Here is a 25,975-nt window from a genome sequence, read left to right on the forward strand (position 1 = left end):
ATTTTCAGTGGATGTATAGCCCGACAGCTGTCGGACATCCTTATATCTTCTAAGTTCTCTCTCCACCGGATATAACTATAATACCAGTTTTATGTCTTGCCCATGTTGCCACTCATAACTCAAATCAGATCTGTCCCCAATACAAGAGAATAGGTAACCCAAGCGGCGATGACGTTGTGTGTTGAAAAATGCGTCCTGGTGCTCTTTGGGAGTAAATGTGATCACCACAGCCAGCAGCTGCCCTCTGTATGAGCCTTAAACTAACCATCTCCCTTTTTAATTCATTTGATGATCTTCCACTACAGTCTCCAGTTGGCAGCAGATCGAAATCTCCACCCACTTAGAGGCTGACAAAAAATGTTGTATCTGATCGACCTTAGAGCTGAGGTGCCTTTAGTCAATGCTCAGAAGATGGGTTCCTTACATGCAGTAGATGTCAGCTGCCAGTTGGGTTCATTTGCGTAATTCATGTATAATGCTTAGGCATTTACAAGAGGCATTCAGGCCTCTAATATTATGTGAAGTTACCCTATGTTACATATTTACCTTGCCATCAAAAAACTGTGCCCAAGGTAATTCACTTAATGGTATCGACCTCAACTGCGATATGCAGCTGATATGGAGTTGGGTAATACCACTGATGAGCATATTGAGCTTGTGCTTATAGTATAGTTCAAAGTCTGTGGTTAAAAGTCCTCCGTGGTCAGATGGTAATGTTAAAACCTCTCATTTTAATGCAGGCTCTTTTCTGGTTCAAATCTTGATACGATGTGTCCTAAGGAGGTCAAAGAAGCGTTTGATAAGAGGGAGTAGAATGTTTGGCAAGAGGTATAAGAGTTTAGGGAGCACAACCATTTTTACGAACGCAGTGTGTTTGGTTAGTGTCAAGTAACCTGAGGCTCAAGAGTGAGACCTGGTAGTGCATTACTTCTCTTTCAACACAGTCCTCCACATCATGGCACACCCAGACTAAAAGATATTTCACTGAAGACCTGCTCTGTGTCGGTTAGGAATTCTAGTGTACATCTCCGTGTTGAAAAGGTGAGGGAGCAATCCTGACTTTTTCCAGTTGATGGATATGTCAGTCAGGTATCCAAAGGGAAATATTTATCTAATGATTGGGCAGATGTTAATATGTTGGTCTTAGACAAGAAGTGTTACATCATGAGCATTGAGTGAAACGGAGTCTTCTCGATGTGAAGCTGAGCGTTCTTTGTATGGTGATTTATTAATTTATAAAGCGCACAAATGCCCTAGGGCGTCTAGGCGCTGGTGCCGTCAGTCTGGAGGCAAGGGGCTCTATTGGGATAGTGAAAAGTATGGGGGTGGTTAAGGGGCACCCCACTGGCCTCCTGGAGATCACAGTTAGGAGCAGATAGCATACCATTTTGACAGCTGAATGCCGAGAGTTGGTTGTATAGTAATCTAACCTAATTAAGGAACCCCAGCCTGAACCCCTGTATGTGCTAATGTTGTGAAAAGATATTTCATTCTAATGAATTAAACTCCTTCATAGTGACTAAAAGGGCTGCCATGGCAATAAGATGTGGATTCAGTCGATCTATCACACACCTAGAGGTTGAGAAGTATAATTAGGAAACTAATACCCTCTCTGGGGTCCCTTATTGTGGGATAAAAGTGCCCTCGCCCACTATTAGTGGCATGCTTTAGCATGGGGTTCCTACTACAACACCCTGTGTCCCCATCCGCAGGGGTGGAGTAATGTATTTTATACCTATCAATCACAATACATTTTAAGGGATCCACAATTCAAAGTACAGATGCACAAATATTTTCCAGGGGTATGATTTTTTTTATGACTTCTGTAAAATCTTGTGAATTCATGAAAGCTGTAAATCTGCACTAATGCAAGGACATATACTTTGGGTGCATTTTTGACATTTCTTCAAAAATTGGTCCCCAAAGTAGGTCTTGCGTTAACCAAGCCCTTTGTATTTATTACAGTTTTATCTCTTTCTCTGTCTGTCTGTGACTATCTATTCACTGGCTTCACTGTGAGTGACATCCTTCTGCTCTTTCACAAAGAGCATATTGGCACACAAAGTAGTTTTGTTCAGTGCCAGAAACTAATGTGGCAGTGTGTGGTTTGTTAGACCATTTTAATTTATTTTTTGCTTTTTGCTTTTTTCCAAATGTATGTTATAATGGTGAGGACTCGGCAACTCCTACATTAATAAGGTTTTACAAAAACCATGCCCAAACAAGATATTAAAAAAGAAAAAAAAAAAGGCTGACCACCAATTTAAAGCCTATGACTTTGCCAATGCTTGTTTATTATAATGTTTCCCATAATCTTGTTGAAACTAGTTACGCCTATTCTTCCATTACGAATTGTTTTGGGAAATTCTAGCATGCATCTACACGCTTTATAAATGATGCAGCAAAGAAATGGTACCTAAAATTTACAGCAGTTTAACAAAAATGTTTTTTTCTCCTAGTTGCATTTTTTTGTGAGCATTTTATTTTGAAAGCAAAGAATCCTCTTGGTTTCAAGCTTCAGTAAAGATTTGCATCTAATATGGGAGCATTTCGGAGCAATATACATAGCCTCATATTGCTAAACTTTCATAACGTGTGTAAACATATTTATACTGGAACCGCTGTAAGTAGTGCAGTCAGAGCTTACAACATTTCGTTAGAACGCTCACCCTAATAATAAAGTTTTTGCATTAATGAACCATAGATACAAATTTGAACAGCAATAACATATGTTACATACGTTACTCAGTATTTTACAGACAAATTGGCAAATCATTACACGGCCAAAGCAGACACGTTGGGCTCATATTTAAAACGAAGACAAAGCACCAGCACTGACCCTTTTCCCAAACAACAACCCAAGAATACTCTAACTCAGCCTCTCCGTACATTCCAACACATTTTAAATAATGAATTTATGGACCGGGTCAAAGCATGCAGGCATGCCGGCAGCCCTTCTGACCTGTGTCCACCGCAAACCTTCAAGACAATTCTTCTAACAACCTCTGCTGCTATACCAGTAAGAACAATCATCAACAATTCTTTAACTACCGGACTATTCACAGAAGAACTCAGTCATACATTTTTTTTTTTCATACATACACCCATTATTCAAGAAAACCAACTTGGACCTGCTGTACTCTGACAACTACAGACCGATTACAAGTGCACCTTTCCGGGCAAACTGATAGAAAGCGCAACGTTCACCCAGATGTCACAATTAATTGAAGATAATGCCATACTTTCAGACTTCAAACTGGATTCCGTCCAGGAAGAGGCACAGAATCTGCTCTCGTTGCCATCTGGAATGACCTGAAGAACACAGTTGACCCAAACGGGGTTGCTGGGCTACTTCTCTTGGACCTCTCAGCTGCCTTTGACATGGTTGACCATGACACTCCGATACAAAGACTCTACGAAGCTGGCATAGAGGGGACTGCTCCAGACTGGATCACATCCTACCTTCGCAATAGAACTAATGTCATGCATACCCCCCCTTTCTCGTCCAAACCGTACTTCACAAAAGCAGGGTCCCTCAAGGCTCTTATCATCTCGCCCATTCCTTTCAACATCTACATGAAGTCATTACCGGCACTGATCAATCACTTTCACCTCACGTGCTGTAATTATGCAGATGACGCACAAATACTCCTTCAACTGGAGTGCCCCAAAGACATTGGAAACTCATAAATGTTTAGTTGTCTCAGAGCCGTGGATCAATGGATGACGTGGAGCCTTCTCAAATTGAATGCTTACAAAACGGAAATACTTATGTGTGGGGATTGGAAACATTATGACCCACTCGTTGCCTGGCCTGATGATCTGGAAACACCGACTAAAGTATCGAAGGAAGTAAGAATCCTCAGAATGACCATGCACTCCAATCTATCAATGAATGCCCAAATGGACAAACTTGCAAGATCAAGCTTTGTTACTATAAAAACTCTGCAACTAATCTTCCCCTATCTGGGATTTCCTCACAAGGTCCAGGCTACCGTCTTTCTTGTTCGGTTCAAACTCTATTACGCCAATAGCCTCTACCACAGATCACCTTTAATGACTATGAAAAGCATGATACTATTGAGACTAACAGTGGAATCCTCTAGTTTACAGCACCTGTCCTAAAGTTACTCCCAAATTATAATCCCCAATCAATTGTTATTCACATATATTAGGGATATGTGTGCACTCTGAACAGCACCCACTGTTACAATGCTAGTTCCCTAGGGAACTTAATTTAGACAAATCAAAAAGCCAAGGTGCACCACATATGTACAATGATAATCAATTAAGACAATATATATGGTCTCATTCCAATTATAAGACGAAAAAGTATTCCTTAGTTTCGTTTCTTTATTCCAAATTCATAAAACATTTACAGTGCGGCACAGCCGACGCGTTTCGTCCTAAGACAGGACTTCTTCAGGGCTGTTAAAAATACATAGACATACAATTACAAACATGTATATACAACAATGAACAGTGTCACATTCTAAATATCATTATGTCAATACACACAAAAAAGAAACCTACACAAAGACAGATTCTTTCACATAGATTTTGATTTAGGAATTTTTAAATGTCCAAGAATATACAAAATTAATAATACATCAGTTATCATACAGTCCATATATACATGAAGGGCCATAATACAGGAGTGGACTGTTCAAATTAATAAAGAGTGTTCTCCCATTACAAATATTTCAGGGACATATACCAATTTTTAAGAGGACAGAACATGAGAGAGATGAATAGTGAGATAGAAGGTTCCTATTATCCTGGTAAGAATTATACACTATATATTTGGTAATTAGGTATGGATTGGTGGGAATTCAAAGAGTGTTCCACATTATGTCAGGTAGAGCGATATAACAAAGATAGGTACAAGCTACACCTACCGATTTAGAAGAGAGATCTATTATAAGTTCCAAAGTATATGTTGGTATTATGAACAGTAGTTCCTCTCAGAAGTTTTCTTCCTTGTTAAGGAATCTGTAACATGAAACCGTTCCAATTATTATCCGGTAATTCACAAATGCATAGAAGTCTATCAGTTAATGCCAAAAAGAAGGTGGAAGTAAGGATGGCCATAAGCTTCCAATTGAAACCTACAATCATTGTTAATGACAGTATAGCGATTATGTGAGAGGCTTATTCCTTTTAAGCCAAAGGAAAAGGCAAGAATGAATAAGAATATCCACCTTCCATTGATCCCCTATGTGCCTAAGATGAGATACAGGGGGATATAGTGTCTAAATTGAGCTCGGCCCACTCGCGTTTACGAAGAGTGGGTGCCACGCCATATAACAGACGACAAAGACATGTAAGTGTATAGAGTTATTTTCAAGTTCGGGAGCAGGAAGGGAGTGCGGCCGTATAGTAGGTAACAGATAACCTACCTTCCCTATAATGAATATATCCAAGACCGTGATTTTTGCTTCGGTTTGGCTGACGATACTATCAGAAATATATTTAAAGGAATATTCACCAACCTAAAAAAATATAAAGAAACACGAATTCAATTCTAATTGAACTTCTTCCAGTCTATCTTTATTAGAATAATTATCTGGTGTCAAGTAAAGCCTGATGAGGGCAAAAACGTTCCGCTCTCCCCATCCTAAGTGTGATCTCTTAGGTATTACACAAGCGTTAACTCCTGACCTGTAGCACCTAGGACTGGTAAAGTTATGCTCCCACTCAGAAAGCTATCCTTCACCATTTTGATTAAGAAGAATTAACTGTTCTAAGCGTGGATCACCCTCTATGTCATGTCATTGGACAAACTCCCGCCAAGTTAAAGGTGGACCCTAGTCCCATATGTCTAGCGTATTCCCTAACATAACAATCCTAGAGACAAACTCACCGCAATATGCTGGTTGCAGTTGGAAACAAAGATCGGCTCCAAATAAAGTCCTCCAATATGATACGGCTTTGTTAAACATGTTTGCTTTTTATAACGTGAAGAATCTAGTCCGACCTGGAACACCTGTGTCAGGCAGACGAAAAAACGCCCCCTATAAATCACGTGATAAATGCTGTAAACATCGCGGCCATCTTTGCGTGTGGACCTGACCACATTGCTTAACATTTTCAAGGTAAGACAATGAAAGAACCACTTCCTAATGAGTGCATCCATTATATAATTTTAAGTATTTCGTAGTCAAACCATTATCTACACACCTAATGTTGTTTCATTTACCGAATCCCCATCACTTGCAAGCGGGCGTTATATTGAGTCTGCTCCCAGTATAACGTGTATGCACTAAAAATATAGCGGCCATCTTTTCTTTTTTAAAATTCATTCATTTCAAGGAAATTTTGGAGTCACTAAGGCTATCGAAAATCTAGTTAGATAAATGTCTATACATTTCATATTATTTCGCTTGCAGAATCCCCATTACTTGCGAGCAGGTGCAAACTTGGGTCGACTCCCCACATCACGTATATGCGCAGGGAATATAGCGGCCATCTTTTCTGATATAAGTAATATTTGAATTGAGAAAACCTCGGGATCAACAAGGCTACAAAGATTCTGGTCAAAGTGCCACAAACACAAAGCAAGAGATAAACGTCCAAATCCATAAATTCAAGAAGTATGGAGTACAGCTCCATAGCATGCTCACTAGTGGCAAGGATCCTCCTACGGCTACATAGTAGACATGAGGTGAGTGACAGCCATCCTGTCCTGCACAGGATCCTCCTGCAGGAGTGGCTATAAAGAATAGTAAATACTCTTAATTAAACACCGTGAGTGAGGACATGGTAGCCTCATGCAAAGAGACCAAAATCTTCACCCAACCCCACAACCGTCCAAAGCATCATGGTCCCACGATGCAACACTTCAAAAAGAATGACATCGGTCATAAAGTCTGTGAACCCTCTATATCCTGGGGACATACACTGGCAATGACATCTGATAACAGACTGTCAATAACACTTGATATATCAATCTGACTGCTTGAATTAAATATCGTACGACGGCCATCTTGGCCCGATCTCAATGTCAGAATAAGGAAAATACTTTAGATAACTAACAAAAACACAGAAATTTTACTGTTTCGATGTGCGTCCTTGTTAATGAAATGCATGTTATATATATGGGGCCAGTGTTTATGTATTCAAAGAGCCTTATTGTAAATCTCCGCTTTAGATAGCGTGTCTGAAGGAAGATCAGGGATAGAGGAAAGCAAGAGATACACAGAATGACATATAAGCAGTTGACCTTCAGTATAGTTACAATAATTGAGAGGCTGATGGTAACAGAGTCAGAAACAATAACATGTTCAACCTATCCATCTTGCAGGAAATAGTGCATTTCATTATCACTGTTGTGTCCCAGTTCTACACTCCGTAATCTGCATATCCAACCTGCTTCTTTTTTTCTTAAGGCTAATTCCCTATTCCCACCCCTAGGATGGGCTGGGACATGATCTATTCCTATGAACCAGAGCCTATCATCACTCGTGTGATTTTCCTGCATGTGGAAAGTGAGGGGGTATCTCAAGTCCCCATTACGAAGTGCACGTACATGTTCTTGGACTCTTATCTTCAATGCTCTCTTAGTGCTGCCCACATAGATTTTATTACAAGGGCAGCCTATTATATATATTGTATACTTTAAGTTACAATTTATTAGGTGTTCTATTGTATATTTGCGTCTGGTGTTAAAGCAAAAATCCTTGGTCTTATTTCTACCAAATTTGCAGACATTGCACTCATTGCATGTAAAAAAACCTGTCACTTTTGAGGTAAGCCAGGTTTGTTTTTTGGGAGTTGTGACATAGCTGGGACTTGGCATGTCTCGTAGATTGCGTCCTCTTCTATATGTCATTCTTGGTCTCCTATCCAGTAGGTCAGTTAGACCCGGTATTTCCTTCAAAAGATACCAATGTTTTCTAAGAACATTGTATACCCTGCTACTTCGTTCGTTAAATTGTGTATTGAACGACACTTGGATTTTTTCAGACAGCGTGCTTTGTTTTGCAGCTAGCGTGGTAGATCTAGGTATCTTTCTTACTTTGCTCTGTGCATTGTTCAATATGATTTTGGGGTATCCCCTTTCCAAAAACAAACATTACGTTACCCTAAGGTTGGAAGTAAAATCCTCTTCCATGCTGCAATTCCGCCGCATGCGGATCATTTCTCCATAGGGGATATTTGTAATCACGTGTTGTGGGTGTGAGCTATAAAAATGTAAAGTGCTGTTACAAGCTGTAATCTTCCTATGTGTACGACTATGGATGTGGTTGTCATGTATGAAAAAGGTTACATCCAGAAAATAAATTTTTTCCGGACTGTGATTGATGGTAAATCTAACATTGAATGGGTTGTCGTTGAGATAAGCGTAGTACAACATAAGGTCTGAGGCAGGCCCATCCCAAAGTATGATAACATCATCGCTGTACCTGCCCCAAAAAATTACATGCTCCATCCAAGCCGCCGCATGCGTGCCCCAAGCATGCCCCCGCTCAAACCAACCCATAAAGAGTCCAGCGTAAGCGGGAGCAAACCTGGAACCCATGGCAGTGCCCTGGGTCTGATGATACCAGTTGGAGTCATGAAGGAAATAGTTTTTTGAGAGGATGATATTCGTCATCTCCAATAGCATTTCACTGTGAAGTAAGTGGTCCGCAGCTCTTTGTCCCAAGAAGGATTGTAGGGCTGATATGCCCAACTCCTTCTTGATACAAGTGTATAAGCTTGTTACGTCTAAGGTAACAAACATTAGGGTGTCGGACCATGTGAAACCCTCAAATTTTCCCAGGATATCCTTTATCTTTTATGTACGCTGGCAGATTCTGCACTAGGTGTTGAAGATATTGATCCACATATTCCGAAAGTTTTTCTGTGGGTGAGTTAACCCCGGAAATGATAGGGCGGCCCGGTGGAAATGGGCCGCCCTTATGTATTTTGGGCAGTACGTAGATACAAGGGAAGGACGATTCTGACACAGTGAGGTATCTACATTCTTCATCACTTATCAGACCAACCTCACACCATTCCACCAATCTCATGTTAATGTGATCCCCAAGACTCGAATGATATTTAGAATGTGACACTGTTCATTGTTGTATATACATGTTTGTAATTGTAGGTCTATGTATTTTTAACAGCCCTGAAGAAGTCCTGTCTTAGGACGAAACGCGTCGGCTGTGCCGCACTGTAAATGTTTTATGAATTTGGAATAAAGAAACGAAACTAAGGAATACTTTTTCGTCTTATAATTGGAATGAGACCATATATATTGTCTTAATTGATTATCATTGTACATATGTGGTGGACCTTGGCTTTTTGATTTGACTATGAAAAGACTACGCAAAAACCAAAGGAAATGATGGACGGAGTGTTGAACATTGCAAGCACTCACCCCCAGTCAACTGATCTGGGTTTAATCCATCACCGTTCTTTAGCCCACTCTGCCACCCCAGTTCAGACATGGCCATATGCAAATCAGTCTGACCCTGTGCCTCATGGGAACAGTCCAGCCCGAACTGCCAAGCCATGTCTTCCCTGGACCGGAAACAAGCTTCCTAGGACCGGTTTCTGGCATTTCAGCTGTCTTCAGCCAGGCTTGCTTGAATCCAGTGGCAAAGTGAGCAAGGGACTCACGTCTGAGCATACCCTGCCAACTTATGGCGAACAAAGCAAAAACCAAAGGAAATGATGGACGGAGTGTTGAACATTGCAAGCACTCACCCCCAGTCAACTGATCTGGGTTTAATCCATCACCGTTCTTTAGCCCACTCTGCCACCCCAGTTCAGACATGGCCATATGCAAATCAGTCTGACCCTGTGCCTCATGGGAACAGTCCAGCCCGAACTGCCAAGCCATGTCTTCCCTGGACCGGAAACAAGCTTCCTAGGACCGGTTTCTGGCATTTCAGCCGTCTTCAGCCAGGCTTGCTTGAATCCAGTGGCAAAGTGAGCAAGGGACTCACGTCTGAGCATACCCTGCCAACTTATGGCGAACAAAGCAAAAACCAAAGGAAATGATGGACGGAGTGTTGAACATTGCAAGCACTCACCCCCAGTCAACTGATCTGGGTTTAATCCATCACCGTTCTTTAGCCCACTCTGCCACCCCAGTTCAGACATGGCCATATGCAAATCAGTCTGACCCTGTGCCTCATGGGAACAGTCCAGCCCGAACTGCCAAGCCATGTCTTCCCTGGACCGGAAACAAGCTTCCTAGGACCGGTTTCTAGGAAGCTTGTTTCCGGTCCAGGGAAGACATGGCTTGGCAGTTCGGGCTGGACTGTTCCCATGAGGCACAGGGTCAGACTGATTTGCATATGGCCATGTCTGAACTGGGGTGGCAGAGTGGGCTAAAGAACGGTGATGGATTAAACCCAGATCAGTTGACTGGGGGTGAGTGCTTGCAATGTTCAACACTCCGTCCATCATTTCCTTTGGTTTCTGCTTTGTTCGCCATAAGTTGGCAGGGTATGCTCAGACGTGAGTCCCTTGCTCACTTTGCCACTGGATTCAAGCAAGACTGGCTGAAGACGGCTGAAATGCCAGAAACCGGTCCTAGGAAGCTTGTTTCCGGTCCAGGGAAGACATGGCTTGGCAGTTCGGGCTGGACTGTTCCCATGAGGCACAGGGTCAGACTGATTTGCATATGGCCATGTCTGAACTGGGGTGGCAGAGTGGGCTAAAGAACGGTGATGAATTAAACCCAGATCAGTTGACTGGGGGTGAGTGCTTGCAATGTTCAACACTCCGTCCATCATTTCCTTTGGTTTCTGCTTTGTTCGCCATAAGTTGGCAGGGTATGCTCAGACGTGAGTCCCTTGCTCACTTTGCCACTGGATTCAAGCAAGACTGGCTGAAGACGGCTGAAATGCCAGAAACCGGTCCTAGGAAGCTTGTTTCCGGTCCAGGGAAGACATGGCTTGGCAGTTCGGGCTGGACTGTTCCCATGAGGCACAGGGTCAGACTGATTTGCATATGGCCATGTCTGAACTGGGGTGGCAGAGTGGGCTAAAGAACGGTGATGGATTAAACCCAGATCAGTTGACTGGGGGTGAGTGCTTGCAATGTTCAACACTCCGTCCATCATTTCCTTTGGTTTCTGCTTTGTTCGCCATAAGTTGGCAGGGTATGCTCAGACGTGAGTCCCTCGCTCACTTTGCCACTGGATTCAAGCAAGACTGGCTGAAGACGGCTGAAATGCCAGAAACCGGTCCTAGGAAGCTTGTTTCCGGTCCAGGGAAGACATGGCTTGGCAGTTCGGGCTGGACTGTTCCCATGAGGCACAGGGTCAGACTGATTTGCATATGGCCATGTCTGAACTGGGGTGGCAGAGTGGGCTAAAGAACGGTGATGGATTAAACCCAGATCAGTTGACTGGGGGTGAGTGCTTGCAATGTTCAACACTCGGTCCATCATTTCCTTTGGTTTCTGCTTTGTTCGCCATAAGTTGGCAGGGTATGCTCAGACGTGAGTCCCTTGCTCACTTTGCCACTGGATTCAAGCAAGACTGGCTGAAGACGGCTGAAATGCCAGAAACCGGTCCTAGGAAGCTTGTTTCCGGTCCAGGGAAGACATGGCTTGGCAGTTCGGGCTGGACTGTTCCCATGAGGCACAGGGTCAGACTGATTTGCATATGGCCATGTCTGAACTGGGGTGGCAGAGTGGGCTAAAGAACGGTGATGGATTAAACCCAGATCAGTTGACTGGGGGTGAGTGCTTGCAATGTTCAACACTCCGTCCATCATTTCCTTTGGTTTCTGCTTTGTTCGCCATAAGTTGGCAGGGTATGCTCAGACGTGAGTCCCTTGCTCACTTTGCCACTGGATTCAAGCAAGACTGGCTGAAGACGGCTGAAATGCCAGAAACCGGTCCTAGGAAGCTTGTTTCCGGTCCAGGGAAGACATGGCTTGGCATTTCGGGCTGGACTGTTCCCATGAGGCACAGGGTCAGACTGATTTGCATATGGCCATGTCTGAACTGGGGTGGCAGAGTGGGCTAAAGAACGGTGATGGATTAAACCCAGATCAGTTGACTGGGGGTGAGTGCTTGCAATGTTCAACACTCCGTCCATCATTTCCTTTGGTTTCTGCTTTGTTCGCCATAAGTTGGCAGGGTATGCTCAGACGTGAGTCCCTTGCTCACTTTGCCACTGGATTCAAGCAAGACTGGCTGAAGACGGCTGAAATGCCAGAAACCGGTCCTAGGAAGCTTGTTTCCGGTCCAGGGAAGACATGGCTTGGCAGTTCGGGCTGGACTGTTCCCATGAGGCACAGGGTCAGACTGATTTGCATATGGCCATGTCTGAACTGGGGTGGCAGAGTGGGCTAAAGAACGGTGATGGATTAAACCCAGATCAGTTGACTGGGGGTGAGTGCTTGCAATGTTCAACACTCCGTCCATCATTTCCTTTGGTTTCTGCTTTGTTCGCCATAAGTTGGCAGGGTATGCTCAGACGTGAGTCCCTTGCTCACTTTGCCACTGGATTCAAGCAAGACTGGCTGAAGACGGCTGAAATGCCAGAAACCGGTCCTAGGAAGCTTGTTTCCGGTCCAGGGAAGACATGGCTTGGCAGTTCGGGCTGGACTGTTCCCATGAGGCACAGGGTCAGACTGATTTGCATATGGCCATGTCTGAACTGGGGTGGCAGAGTGGGCTAAAGAACGGTGATGGATTAAACCCAGATCAGTTGACTGGGGGTGAGTGCTTGCAATGTTCAACACTCCGTCCATCATTTCCTTTGGTTTCTGCTTTGTTCGCCATAAGTTGGCAGGGTATGCTCAGACGTGAGTCCCTTGCTCACTTTGCCACTGGATTCAAGCAAGACTGGCTGAAGACGGCTGAAATGCCAGAAACCGGTCCTAGGAAGCTTGTTTCCGGTCCAGGGAAGACATGGCTTGGCATTTCGGGCTGGACTGTTCCCATGAGGCACAGGGTCAGACTGATTTGCATATGGCCATGTCTGAACTGGGGTGGCAGAGTGGGCTAAAGAACGGTGATGGATTAAACCCAGATCAGTTGACTGGGGGTGAGTGCTTGCAATGTTCAACACTCCGTCCATCATTTCCTTTGGTTTCTGCTTTGTTCGCCATAAGTTGGCAGGGTATGCTCAGACGTGAGTCCCTTGCTCACTTTGCCACTGGATTCAAGCAAGACTGGCTGAAGACGGCTGAAATGCCAGAAACCGGTCCTAGGAAGCTTGTTTCCGGTCAAGGGAAGACATGGCTTGGCAGTTCGGGCTGGACTGTTCCCATGAGGCACAGGGTCAGACTGATTTGCATATGGCCATGTCTGAACTGGGGTGGCAGAGTGGGCTGAAGAACGGTGATGGATTAAACCCAGATCAGTTGACTGGGGGTGAGTGCTTGCAATGTTCAACACTCCGTCCATCATTTCCTTTGGTTTCTGCTTTGTTCGCCATAAGTTGGCAGGGTATGCTCAGACGTGAGTCCCTTGCTCACTTTGCCACTGGATTCAAGCAAGACTGGCTGAAGACGGCTGAAATGCCAGAAACCGGTCCTAGGAAGCTTGTTTCCGGTCCAGGGAAGACATGGCTTGGCAGTTCGGGCTGGACTGTTCCCATGAGGCACAGGGTCAGACTGATTTGCATATGGCCATGTCTGAACTGGGGTGGCAGAGTGGGCTAAAGAACGGTGATGGATTAAACCCAGATCAGTTGACTGGGGGTGAGTGCTTGCAATGTTCAACACTCCGTCCATCATTTCCTTTGGTTTCTGCTATGAAAAGACTACAACGGATTTAGAACTCGGCTGCCAGACAACTCTTACATATAAAGCAGCAAGCCTACATCTCCCCTGCCTTTGAAAGCGCTGCATTGGTTACTGTTTGCCAGAAGATCCACGTTCAAGCTGCTCTGTATCACCCACTTCATCGGGAAAAAAATCACCAAACACATTCAACACAGAAACCTCCGCTCTAGAGTGGCACCTCCCCTCAAAATCCTAACGTACAAGAAACAAACCATGGGTGCCACATCCTTCCTTCTTTGTTCAAGCAGCCAAACTATGGAACTTTTTGCCCCGCAACATAAGTTCCACGGATAACCACCTTATGTCAGAAAACTACTCTAGAATTGGCTCTTCCCCACATAACTACCAAAAGCAAACCGACATATACAGCATATCCCTCTCTATTTAAGCATTTATTTGGCCTACTGATATGTACCTACATATGTGTATTGCTTTGTATAAACATGTATAATAGTTTTTTTTAAATATAGATACTTGTTAGTTATGCTTAACAAATGTACATGTTATTGATAGTTACATTAATCTGTTCTTAACATGTATGTAAGTGACTGCATAAAGAAGTTTAAAAAAAAATTGATAATCAATTTTATTGGGTATTCAAAGACACAACAGCTCATTGAAGCGTTGTCACCAAGCATTGCGTGTATAAGTTATTACACTCAAGACGACCCACCGTTTGTCTACAATTTCCTCACTATTGAATAACATCTTGTTTTTTTCTTTTTTTTTTTTTAGTACAACACTGAAAAAGTCAGTTTATTAAATGCATCTTTAATCTACATACACTACCTTCCTTATGCATATATAAACCTTCCATGCACTTATGTATCTATATATTTATTACTTTTCTTCTAATTCAGGATATCCAATGCACTACCCTATTTCTCACCTTATACCGCTCTCAATCTATCCTTTACCTCAGATCTCTGACTCTTCTCAAACCTCATTCTACTATGAGCTCCAAAAAAAACAACAAACTGAAATTCTACATCCTTCCCTCTTCTATGCCTCCACTAACCTTTTCAATCCAAATAACAGACTAACATGCCCACCACTCAAATCAATTCCATATTTCACTATGCTAATTCACCACTAATCCTTTTAAGGGTTCTGAAGTAGCGTGCTACTTGCCAAAAAAGTGCTTCAGCACACTCATTAGGGGTAGCAAATGCTATATAACTGCAAACCTTTTTCCCACTTCGATCCCTCCACTATCTTTCTCAATCCAAATAACTGACTAGCATATCCACCGCTCAAATTACTTTCATATTTGACTATACTAAATCATCACTAATCCTTTATGGGCTCCGGAGTAGAGTGTTACTCACCGAAAAAGCGCTTCCACGCCTCGTCAGGGGGTAGTAAGCACTATATAAATGCAATTACAATATAATATGAGAGCTTTCACGATATGTGTAACGCATTCAGCTCAATATTTTGAAAACAGAGATGTATATGTTCAAGACTTGTGTGTGTGTATATAGAACATTTTGGATAATATTGATACGTTATTTACACAAAGTGTGACCACAGGGCGATGCTCCAACTCTGGGTTAAAAGATAACATACAGAGACCGGGGTTAGGAGTAAACCTATGACCTCAACCTTGACTTTTGACTCTACCTATTTACTCACAAGTGTGTCAAGAAATGCTTCACGATTTTGTGGGGGTTTTACTCCTTGAATTACAGGAATGCATGATGTGATTTATTCTAGGAATATCAGATCACAAATTGTATGTCTGAATTTGTGGATTATATACATTCACCCTCTTTAGGGATCTTAGTCCTGAAGAAGGCCACCAACCCCACCCCGAGTGGTGACTGAGGATTGGCTGAAACATGTTGACAGACTATTTGGAGAAATGGTAGGGTAATAATGCCCGAGACCATCTCATGTTGGTTTTAACCCTACCTAAGGGACCCAGAAAAAAATAGATTAACTTATAAGTGGATACCCTTAACAAAGTTTTAACGCTACTTTGAATTGTGGATCTCTTATAATGTATTGTTATTGATAGGTAAAAAATACATTACTCTACCCCTGCTGGTGGTGACACAGGGTGTGTAGTAGCAGCCCTATGATGAAGCATGACACGAATAGTGGGTGAGGGCACTTTTATCCCATAATAAGGGACCCCAGAGAGGGTAATAATTTCCAAATTATACCTCTTCAACCTCTAGGTGTGTGATAAATGTATGTTTTGGGAGAAGGTTTGAGGAGTTGTGCCTCTCTTTTTGTGTGTACAGCAGATTCAGATTGGTTAGCCTTGGTAGTTTCAGAAGCGAAGGCAATATTCTAGTCAAGATTTTAGACGAGAATAGTATCTATATTAATTCTAGACAACCGGTAATAAACCTCACAGTACTCGAGTGATTTTTCTGGCTTCAAGAATATGACTAGTAGAGCTTCTTGAGAGTTTGGTCAGGAGGGGCCATTTTTCTCACGATTCTTCATGTATTGGCAGAAGATGTGGGGCTAGGATATGTGCATGCTTTTTGTAGAATTGAATGTGTAGGCTATAGGCTCCAGGGGAATGCCCTCTTGGCGTCCCCTGAATGAATTAGATGTGCCTATTACAGTAGAAGAACTTATGCAAATATTGCTGGTGCATGACCTCTTCCCATGTTCACTTCAAAGCTATAAAAAATCACAGAAATGTTTTCTTGGGGGTAGGGATTTTGTTTTGTAGAGGTCTGTATAGAATTTGGCAAATTCCTGAAGTATCCAACCCTCTCCAAAGAGTGCCGAATTCCCTGGTCTGGTCATAGTTCTAACTGCGCCCACCCCCTGATGGTGCATGAGCTATGCTAGTATCCTTTAATGTCTTTAACTCTTAGAGTAATCCCATGTCTTCATATTTTTACCAAGATGATTTAGCTTCCTAGTGACAGCTTTGTTCTCTTCCAGGTTAGCTTGGATTGAGCAGGAGCTCCATGTATTTCTATACTTGTTTCCAGCACATTTCTAATGGAGTTAAGGATTACAAAGTGGCTTTGCAAGCTCTTCTAATTGCCACCTTGGCAGCCCCCTCCTTCCCCCCCCCCTCCCCCCCCAAATATACCGGCACTGTCTACAGAGTCTGCATTATGAGTGAAGTTATCTTGAACTGCTTTCTTAATTTTATACCAGAATTCTGGGTCAAAGAGCACTAGGAGGTGGTCTTCATCTGAATGCCATGTGTTGTAAGCCTAGGATTTTAATGACCAGGAGGAATGTGGGATTGATCCAGTAGAGGTTTAGGCTTTTGTACAAATTATATAGTCCATGTGCCGATGTCCTTTTTTACAAGTCAATAGTCCATTCTAGACCATGAACTCTGGGCTGTAGTAATGCAGGACTATTCACAGGCCTTAAGGTCTTAAGTTGGCAACATATCTACTAAGTTATGATCTGCCCTTATAGCACATAGCTAGTGTTCATGCATAGAGTTGTAGTGCCTAGAAATGCTAGATCTATCCAAAACCGGGCCAATACCATTAAAATCCCTTTCCCATGTAGTTACCTATGGAAGCAGTGGTGTCGTTTTTAATCAAATGAAATTTGACCACTGTAGAAATTCTGGGCAATCTGTGTTAGGACCACATGTACAAACAATTGTAAAGCCATTGCCAGATAAGGGACCATGCCAAACTATATATAAGCCCTCTTTGTCCGTAATGGTCTTTTGAGAGTGGAGCGGGATGCCTTTCAAGAGCACAGTTGCCATTAAAGCATTTCATTAAAATGATGCCATATAGGGGGCTCTGATCTTTTCAGCTGCTAGGTGAGTTTCAGTTTGATACATTGGGGGGGGGGGGGGGGGGTCTCCTGTAGAAGACCAATGTTGATATTGCCCATGCGTAGATAAGCTAATACCTGCTTGGCTTTAGGATGGTTACTCAACCCTCTTATATTCCATGCCCTACATTTAATGGGCTGCATGTCAAGTACAAGGTGTATATGTTCTGAGCGTATTAGGAAGTGCTAATTGGAAACTAGGCCTGGGCGGTAAATTCCTTTCGCGAAAGTTGCGGAATTTGGGTCATTTCGCATTCCCCGGAGAACGCGGAATTGCCCAAAATTCTGCATTCCGCGACTTCATGGAATTTTTTGCTTGTTCGCGTTGTCAAAATGCATGTGCGCAAGATATTTTGTGCAGGAGCACACAGACAGTGTTCGCGAACAAGAAAAAAACATCGCGAACAAGCAGTTCCGCATGTTTGCGGAATTTCTGCATGCTCGCGGAGATTTTTTACCGTTTCGCGGAGCTTTGCGTAGCACGACTACACAAATTCCGCCCACCCCTATCTATTGGAAACCTAGGTTTCCACATGACGTTACTATATTGTATACAGTGATGTACATCTTTTGTGCTTGGTGGTATGCTCATAGATCATGCCGTGGACAAACCAATTATTTCTGTTGAAACCGCTCCGATTAACCCAGCTTCTCAGACAATCGAGTACATCCTTGTAGAGAAATAGTTCTTCCCATTTAATTTGCCCGGATTTTTCGCTTTTTGGATCACCTGGTTCTGGACTTTTTTTTCCTGTGGTTGAGCCTCTCAACTCCTGTCTCACTGACGGTGATCCCACAGTAAATAGACTGTGCATATTTTCCGTCCATGCCTGCCTTTAAAGATAAGGCCGCTTCGACACAGCAAGGGTAAGGGGCACTTGGCTGGTTACATGTGAACATGTGTGTACACGCGTGAGGGCTGTGCCTAGGAGACTAAAGTTGTACGCAGCCGGGTAACCGTGCGCAGCTAGCCTGCTGCAGAGGGGTCTCTGCAGTGTTAGATATTGACATGGGGTATGCCTACAATTATTAGTGAGCACTCGTAGGTAAAGTCAGTATGGTTTAGTGTTTTGTCTGCAGTGACACTTGTATACATAGGAGGAAATCTGCCTTGGACTGTAGTGTCTCTTTCCTTAGGCCTACAAAGTTCAGTAAAGTCTCAAACTGGGGTGAAACCTGTGCGCCCAGTTTGAGTATGCAAGTCTTCAGATATATGTACACATAAAGGGTCATCCAGAATTTTTATATTTCTTTGGCTCAGCTCGGGATCCGAGTCCAGGCCTTTGGTAAACATGCTGGGTCAAGTTAATTACATGCTCTCGAGCAGAAGAAACAAAAGCCTCCCCACCCAAAAGGAATCAATAACAGTGCTTTACTAAGCTCCTGAAGAGGAAGGGGGGGGGGGAGGGGAAATCTGCCTTTGTTAAGAAGCTGTCGCACAGCACTAGGGTTGGGACCACCCAAACCCACTTAATAAAGAAGAAAAAACAGGCCTCCGGAGCCAACGCAGGAGGGGGCTTGTCTTTGAAGTTTTGGCTGGCACGGCCTTGGCAGGGACCTCAGCTAGAGGTAGAACTGAGGACCACAGAAGAGGAAACATAATGGTGTCATCTTGCTTTGTCATAGCATGCTGTGCAGGAGTGTTGGAATAGGGTTGGGGGTGTGATGTTGCACCCTATTATTGGCCAGGGGTGCTCGACTTCTAAAACTTTCCATCCCCTTTTAAAAACACTTGCACAAGGGAAAAGGGTGTTGTTGGAGTTCAACATTTGGATTGGACGGCAGCAGCACCATGGAAAACTGGAAGGACCAGCTTCTTGATGCCCTAAAGGGCTAGGGACTCTCAGTTGAGCCCAGGACCAGTGGGTTTGTTCAGACCCAGAGCAGGCTGTCCCCTTATTCCCCTTAAGGACCAGTTGGAAGAAGACCTGGACATCTGTGCCCAAACAAAAGGAGAGGAGTACAGACAGACCAGGAAAAGGAGAAAGGCTGGTGGAGGGAAACTGGGACCATCTCCCTTCTTAATAGGACAGGAGGCCTATTGGCTCGCCACCAGGAGCAAAATGAGCCCATTATTTTTTTTAATTGGCCCTATTGGGCCCGAAATATGGACAGAAAAAAGATTTGACCTTTGACTCCCACCTAAGAAAACACTGTGTGGAAATCCGCTACAACCTTGGGGAATTCCCCGGTGTGGACCAGGGTCCCTGGTGCTCTTGAGGCCCAGGGATCGAAATCTTTGGCCAATTCATGCAAAGGTGGGGGTGGGTCCAAGACATACTGGCTTTTCAGGCTAAGTTAAACACTCCTAAGGCTGGAACTTTTGTTCCACAGGCTGGGGGTAGAGCGACCTCTGTTGGTTGCAGGTTTTGTGTTCAAGAAAGACAGACACAGGTACTGTTTTATATCATGTTTTATTTGTGTGCTGTTTTACAAAGTTTATTCAGAGGTATTACTGACATTAATGTTTGATAAAGGTTGCAATTCAGGTTTTAGTGCAGTTATTCATTATGCTGATTGGACATTGTTGCAATGCGTTATCGATTCTAATGATTGGTGATCATATATGGTTACTGAAGTCAGCAATATAGCGGTGCAGTATAACATGTGAAACTCGGTCTTTAAATGTGGTAACCTTGATAATACCAGTAGGCCTGCTCGATTTGAAGTGGCACCCTCCTATATATGAATGTGCTGTATCGGCGTGGGTACTGTGATTGTTGGGATCATGACCTTTTAGGGGGCGTATGTAATGTCATTAAAGGTGTTTCCACCAGCCTTAGGTATATTTGTAAATTCCTGTGTAGTATCAAGGAGTGTGTGTATAATGATACTGTTCACTTTCTTAAAGCAAACTAGGCAATCATTTATTGAGTTCCTTTATTGCATGCCAGTGAATAGTGGTTACTAGCCCACACCACCTCTCCTGAATAGGCCTTGGGCTGCTCTACTTGCCTACTTGAGAGAGTCAAGTGCTACAATGGGGTGCTTGGTTCCCAGTGGGGAGGTAATTGTGCACCTATTACTTGTGCATGCCTCGCACCCTGCACAACTAGTAGTCCAGTTTCCTTAAAATCCTTCCTCCACCCATCCTAACAATAGAAATTCAACAGTTAGTGGAAAAACTCATGGATGACCAGGTAGAAGGTCCATGCTATTCTCTGGGGTGAGAAGGTGGCCAAGAGTAATAAAGGACACTGTCCAGTCACTTGCCTAAGTGGGCAATCAGACAAACCATTATTAGCCATCATAAGGATGTGGAATAGGGATTAATGGACCAGACAATCCAAGCAGGACTGTGGGTATTTCTTGAGGCAGAGCAGTTAAAGCAATAAATCAGTTGCAAACAGATCTCTGTTCTCTATCAGATGCATGGACCAGGCCTGAGGCAAACGTGTAGCACACCTTTTCCTGTGAGCTGCAATACATCAGGAGGGAGAAAAAGTTGGTTGTGTCCATGGGAGTAAAGCAACGTGGAGAGAAACATCCAGTGTATGCTACATTTACTGTGTTCTTGTAAATGATATCATCCACTTGCCACATATGGGCCAAGTTATGTCACCTGTTACTACAATCCTGCCACATACACATAGGGGAAGTGACTATGAAGGCTTGTGTGCCTTTACACTTCCAGTACCGTCATTCCAGACCTACATTTTCATGGTGCACCCCTTAAATTACAGAACTGAGTGCTATGCAGAACTCTGATATGCACTTCATTCCTGACCTATGGTACCCACCACTGCTCCAGTATGTATACATATACAGAGCTCTGCCTGTGCACCTTATTTGTGTCTAGCGCCATCCAGAACTATTCCAGATATAAAACCCCACGCACATTTCTAGCCATTCTGATTTCCAGTATTGGAATCCGCACATCAGCCTGTCAATGCACTGCAATTCTGATCTGTGACACATGTTAACATTGGAACATAGAGATCCGCACACACCTCTGCCATTGAGCCATCGTTCTGACCATTGCAGATCATGGACTCAAACAGCAGTTCATGCTGAGACATTGTACATGTAAACGAATTACTGGATTATGAGGAATATCTAATAGATATTATCCTTCTGAATATTTGAAGTAGCTACCTTGTGTGGAACATTCTTTATCTTTCTTTCAGGTGGGAGTATGATGATAGCTATTGTGAAGCAGTAAAGAAGACTTCTCCATACGACTCTGGTCCCCGACTTCTTGATGTTATCGATACTGCTGTCTTCGACTATCTAATTGGCAATGCAGATCGCCATCACTACGAGAGCTTCCAGGACGATGAGGGGACCAGTATGCTTATACTGCTAGACAATGCCAAAAGGTTCAGTATAAAAGCCCCCCTGCCCCCCTTCACAGTCCATTTTACAGGGACACGTGTGTGCCAGAGAAAACCTGTACTTCATATCCTGGTAGATGCTGGGGAGGTAGTGTTGTTAAATCCACATATGTCCCCTGGGGTCAGATGCTACTGTTTTGTTCCTCACACAATTTGTGTAATATGTTTTTGAAGCATACATCTGCTGCATCACTACTTGCTATACATAAAAATTCCTGCCATCTACTTTGGGTTCTGAAAATTGCAAGTTAGTTTTCTCTTTCTTTGCTGTATGAGGATGGATATTTTGACTCCTTAAGTAAACATGAAGGCCTCCGTGCTTTGCAACACAAGCTGCACCGCAGATTTGTTTTTCCTATGTCATTTGGTGTAGATGTGTGATCCTTTGCTACAGAGGTAAACTTCAGCTGATATCCACTAACACCTTCATCAATACTTCAGTACCAATTGTGATTGAAATACATAGATACATCACCAAGAACTATTAAGCAGCATTTCTAGTATCGTGTTATGTATGAATGACTATTTCTGGGCTTGTATGTGGTGTTTGGAGCTCAGGAACATTCACAATACTCTAGCTAAGATCTGCCACTGGTGCAACACCAGCTACTCCTAAAAAGCCCTGCAATACATAATTTCTTACAGGGACTATAACAGCACTAAGTGGCAGGAATGTCAAACATTTGTTGCAAGAACATATTGCTGAAATAACAGCATGGGCTCCTCATGCCATGGTTGAGTAAGGTTTTTACTAAAGCCCTATAACGGGCCTTAAAAGAAGATATAAAATGAGCATTGGGAGTTGGGCAAGAGGGTGGGGAGTGGTCATCGTTGGATTCAGACTTGTCTGGTCTTTCCCTGGTAATTAAGGTGAATGTGGACGTATTTGCATCTGAAATACAGAAAATATACAGCCCATTGATAACACTACGGACATCCAAGAAAGCCAACTAGCCAGTTGCATAACTCCACCCTAGTGGGCCTAACAGACGATTGAAACCGGACACAAATCACTGCACTTAGCTTCACAAGACACAACATGTAGATTACCTTCAAGTGGAGTCACTAACTCAGCCCCAAAGGTGACTTAGTGTACACCCTCTAACAACTTGTCAGTCAGACCTTGAACTGAGACTTGACTCAAGAAGGATGACTTACTCCTTCATGTTAAATTGGACGAATGGGCTCTACATGAAGTTGTCCCATCAACATCAACCTTGAAACATCTAGTGCGTGCTGCCCCCATTACATCGAGGTCTACGTTTTAGTTCAAACATATGACTTGTTATCACATCCCTGAAAACCACAATGTACAGGCGTATAATCCTACTCAGATTATTTTTTCTACCATCTGGTTCGGACTGGTTTGCTGGGGCGAAGTAGCTACTGCTGCAGACACCAAATGCTGACTTCCATCCAAAATATCAGAAGTCTAAAACATCAACGTGCCAAAGTCTGCATCTGGTCCATCTGAAAAGCGCTCTATGAACCTTGCAATCTGGTACCTGAGACCTCAAGGACATAAAGCATTCTACTCCTTTGCGGGTTATGCTGCAAAATTGACTTGTGATAAGGCAAATAAATGATCAAATCCATCTGCTTTACACATGCAGGCAGCTAATTAAATGTTTCAGTTGAACTCCACTAACATCCTTTGACGAAATCATGAAGACACTAAATCCCGGATGAGCTGCTAGACATAGGTTTTCTTTAATTCCTGGACTTGCAGAACTGTCAGATACAACATTTGTCACTCCTTCACCAATGAACTGGCCACATCGTGGCTCCTTAAGAAATATAGACCACCAGAGTGATATGCTCATCTCTGGCATGATCTCAGGCAAGGCTCTGTGAATGTGTCTGCAGACAGAAATGGGAATGTTTATGCTCTGAGACTTCTGTTCCTCCTGACTGAGAAAGACAAATGATGGATTCCGCTGTGAGGAAAGCATGTAGTACACCAGTGACTGCTTTCAAATATCGATCACAACAGCCCTCTGCGGTAAGTATAGTACGGCACAAGCAGAAAGTCTACAGGACTTTTCAGAATATCTCCCTAAACAATGCAGGCTGATTTTTATGGCAATTGTATAGAAGGTGTGCTTGTGTCAAATCAAGTCACTAACTGTTAATTGGTGCAGTATATGTAGTGTCTCGGGGTTCTGTCATGGCATTACAATGCAACGATCTTCATTTCTGCACTTAACGTCGCTCAAGCCGGATGCTAAGCTTAAAATAATTGCTTTTTCGTTCTCCAGGTCAGTTCTCTGTGATCTCCATGCAAACTATGAAATACTGTGTATGCTAAATGAGGCTAAAGTGCTGAACGAAGTCTGTTTTGGAGCAACCTTCCTCAAGTGGGAAACTGCCACTACAACGCAGCCGTTTCCATGCATAACTATAACCACGCATGCATTACAACGCATGCGTGGTTACAACGAATAGCCTTTACCACTCATACCTTTACTACGAGATACGTAGTAAAGGCATGTGTGCTAAAGTGGGTTAAAAAATAGGGGGCTTGGGGGGTCTTCCCCCCCCCCCCAACCCCCCTTCAAAAAGAAAGAAACGCACCTGAATTCCGTCGTTGTCAGAAACTGAAGAAAAAAGATGAGGAGGCAATTGGCGTCGTAAGAGGAAACGGAAAGACACTTCCGCTTCCTCTTTACGATGTGAAACGCAAATAGGAAGTGCTTGGAGTGAAGAGAACGTAGAGAGGTAAGGGGGAATGAGGGGGTTTAAAGGTTAATTAGTAGTGTTGGAAGATATCCTTTAAAATGAAAATGGGTGTCCTCCATTTTTGTTTCAAATATAAAGCTTCATCTGCTTGGAAGATCAGTGGTCTCCATGTTTAGACTCACCACTCCTGTCTCTAGCCACAAAGCCGTATATCCTAAGGTGGTGCATGAGCATCATTCTTCTAAAAAGTCCCTTTTCACCAGGTTGCTTGCTAAAACTAGTAGCAGTTATGTTCTTATGGGTTGGGGAGCCCTTCTGCAAAACCTAACAGCTCAAGGTATCTGGGCGAACATGGAGTGTCTGCATCACATCCGCATTCTGGACTGAAAGTCATCTCTCTAGTCCAAAGGCTGTCTCTGATGCTGAAAAGAATCCTAATTCAGACTGACAACACAAACATAATTCAATATCGACAAACAAGTTTGCACTAGAACTCTCTAGAAGCTTAAGCAATTTGCAAATGGCTTTTGGTGAGTAATCTGGAGGGAAAAAAAACTACAACAAAAAACACTTTGCACCCTGGAGACTTAAGCTCCCATGCAGATATTCTCAACAGTGTCTACTTAGAAAATAATGAATGTTTCTCGACAACAGAGTATCACTAACAATTGAGACTGGTGATTTCTTCAGATAGACTTCTTTGTTACATCTGAATATGCAAAATTCCCAAACTTCATGTCTAGAGCAAGCAAACCATGAAAGCTGAGCAGTGGCTGTTTGGTAGATTAGAAAGGTCTCTATTTTTCAAAAGACACAATCTGTACTAGTGAAATTAACACACCTTAAATCCGGGATTATTCTCATTCGCTAAGAGTGTCTGATTCACATTCTTTATTCTACAATAACATAAGAAGCCTTCGTGCAAACCAAATCTCTTGTCAAGTATGGAAGGCCAATCAAACAATCCCAATGTGACCTCCTTAAGTTTGGCGGTATGTCTCCTTAAACTGTGTAGTATAACCACTTAAATGTCCTCATCCCTCTATGGACATCTTAAAGGAAGCAAAAAGGTCACCTACAAGGACATCTTATAAGTGATAAAGGTGTTATTTGTTGTTCAACTTGTCTGCTTCATTTGGCACTCTGAAAACTACAATTTTCTTCCTTTGGGGAGCATCAAGAAGTCATTACAACTTGCAGAAAAAGTCCAACTTAACAATCTTTCTTCACAACCCCTGTCATCAGTTTTTTATTGTATTTATTTATCGTTTTTAAAGAAGGGCTAAAGAATACTTTCCCTCCTCAAGGTAGCCTTCTACATCAGAAATCTGCCTAGGTTATCTAAACTAATGGCTCCATTTTTGAGCCTCTACATAAGGTTCCTGTGCAGCATTAATAAGTATAGGAGGCACTCTTGGGAATAAAGTATCCAGACTCTTG

The 25,975-nt window shown here is 43.1% G+C and overlaps 1 protein-coding gene across 3 annotated transcripts in view; it reads left to right on the forward strand.

The window, feature by feature from the left end:
• The window catches only part of FAM20B (FAM20B glycosaminoglycan xylosylkinase), a 180,831-nt gene that overhangs the window by 141,603 nt on the left and 13,253 nt on the right, over positions 1–25,975 (forward strand). For all 3 annotated transcript variants that reach the window (XM_085601634.1, XM_085601635.1, XM_085601633.1), the window contains one exon: positions 21,650–21,841. In XM_085601634.1, coding sequence (XP_085457760.1) covers positions 21,650–21,841 — 192 coding nt within the window. The remainder of the gene's footprint in view (positions 1–21,649; positions 21,842–25,975) is intronic.

The sequence above is a fragment of the Triturus cristatus genome, chromosome 4_2 (assembly GCF_964204655.1).
Source record: "Triturus cristatus chromosome 4_2, aTriCri1.1, whole genome shotgun sequence".
In the NCBI taxonomy this organism is placed as follows: Eukaryota; Metazoa; Chordata; class Amphibia; order Caudata; family Salamandridae; genus Triturus; species Triturus cristatus.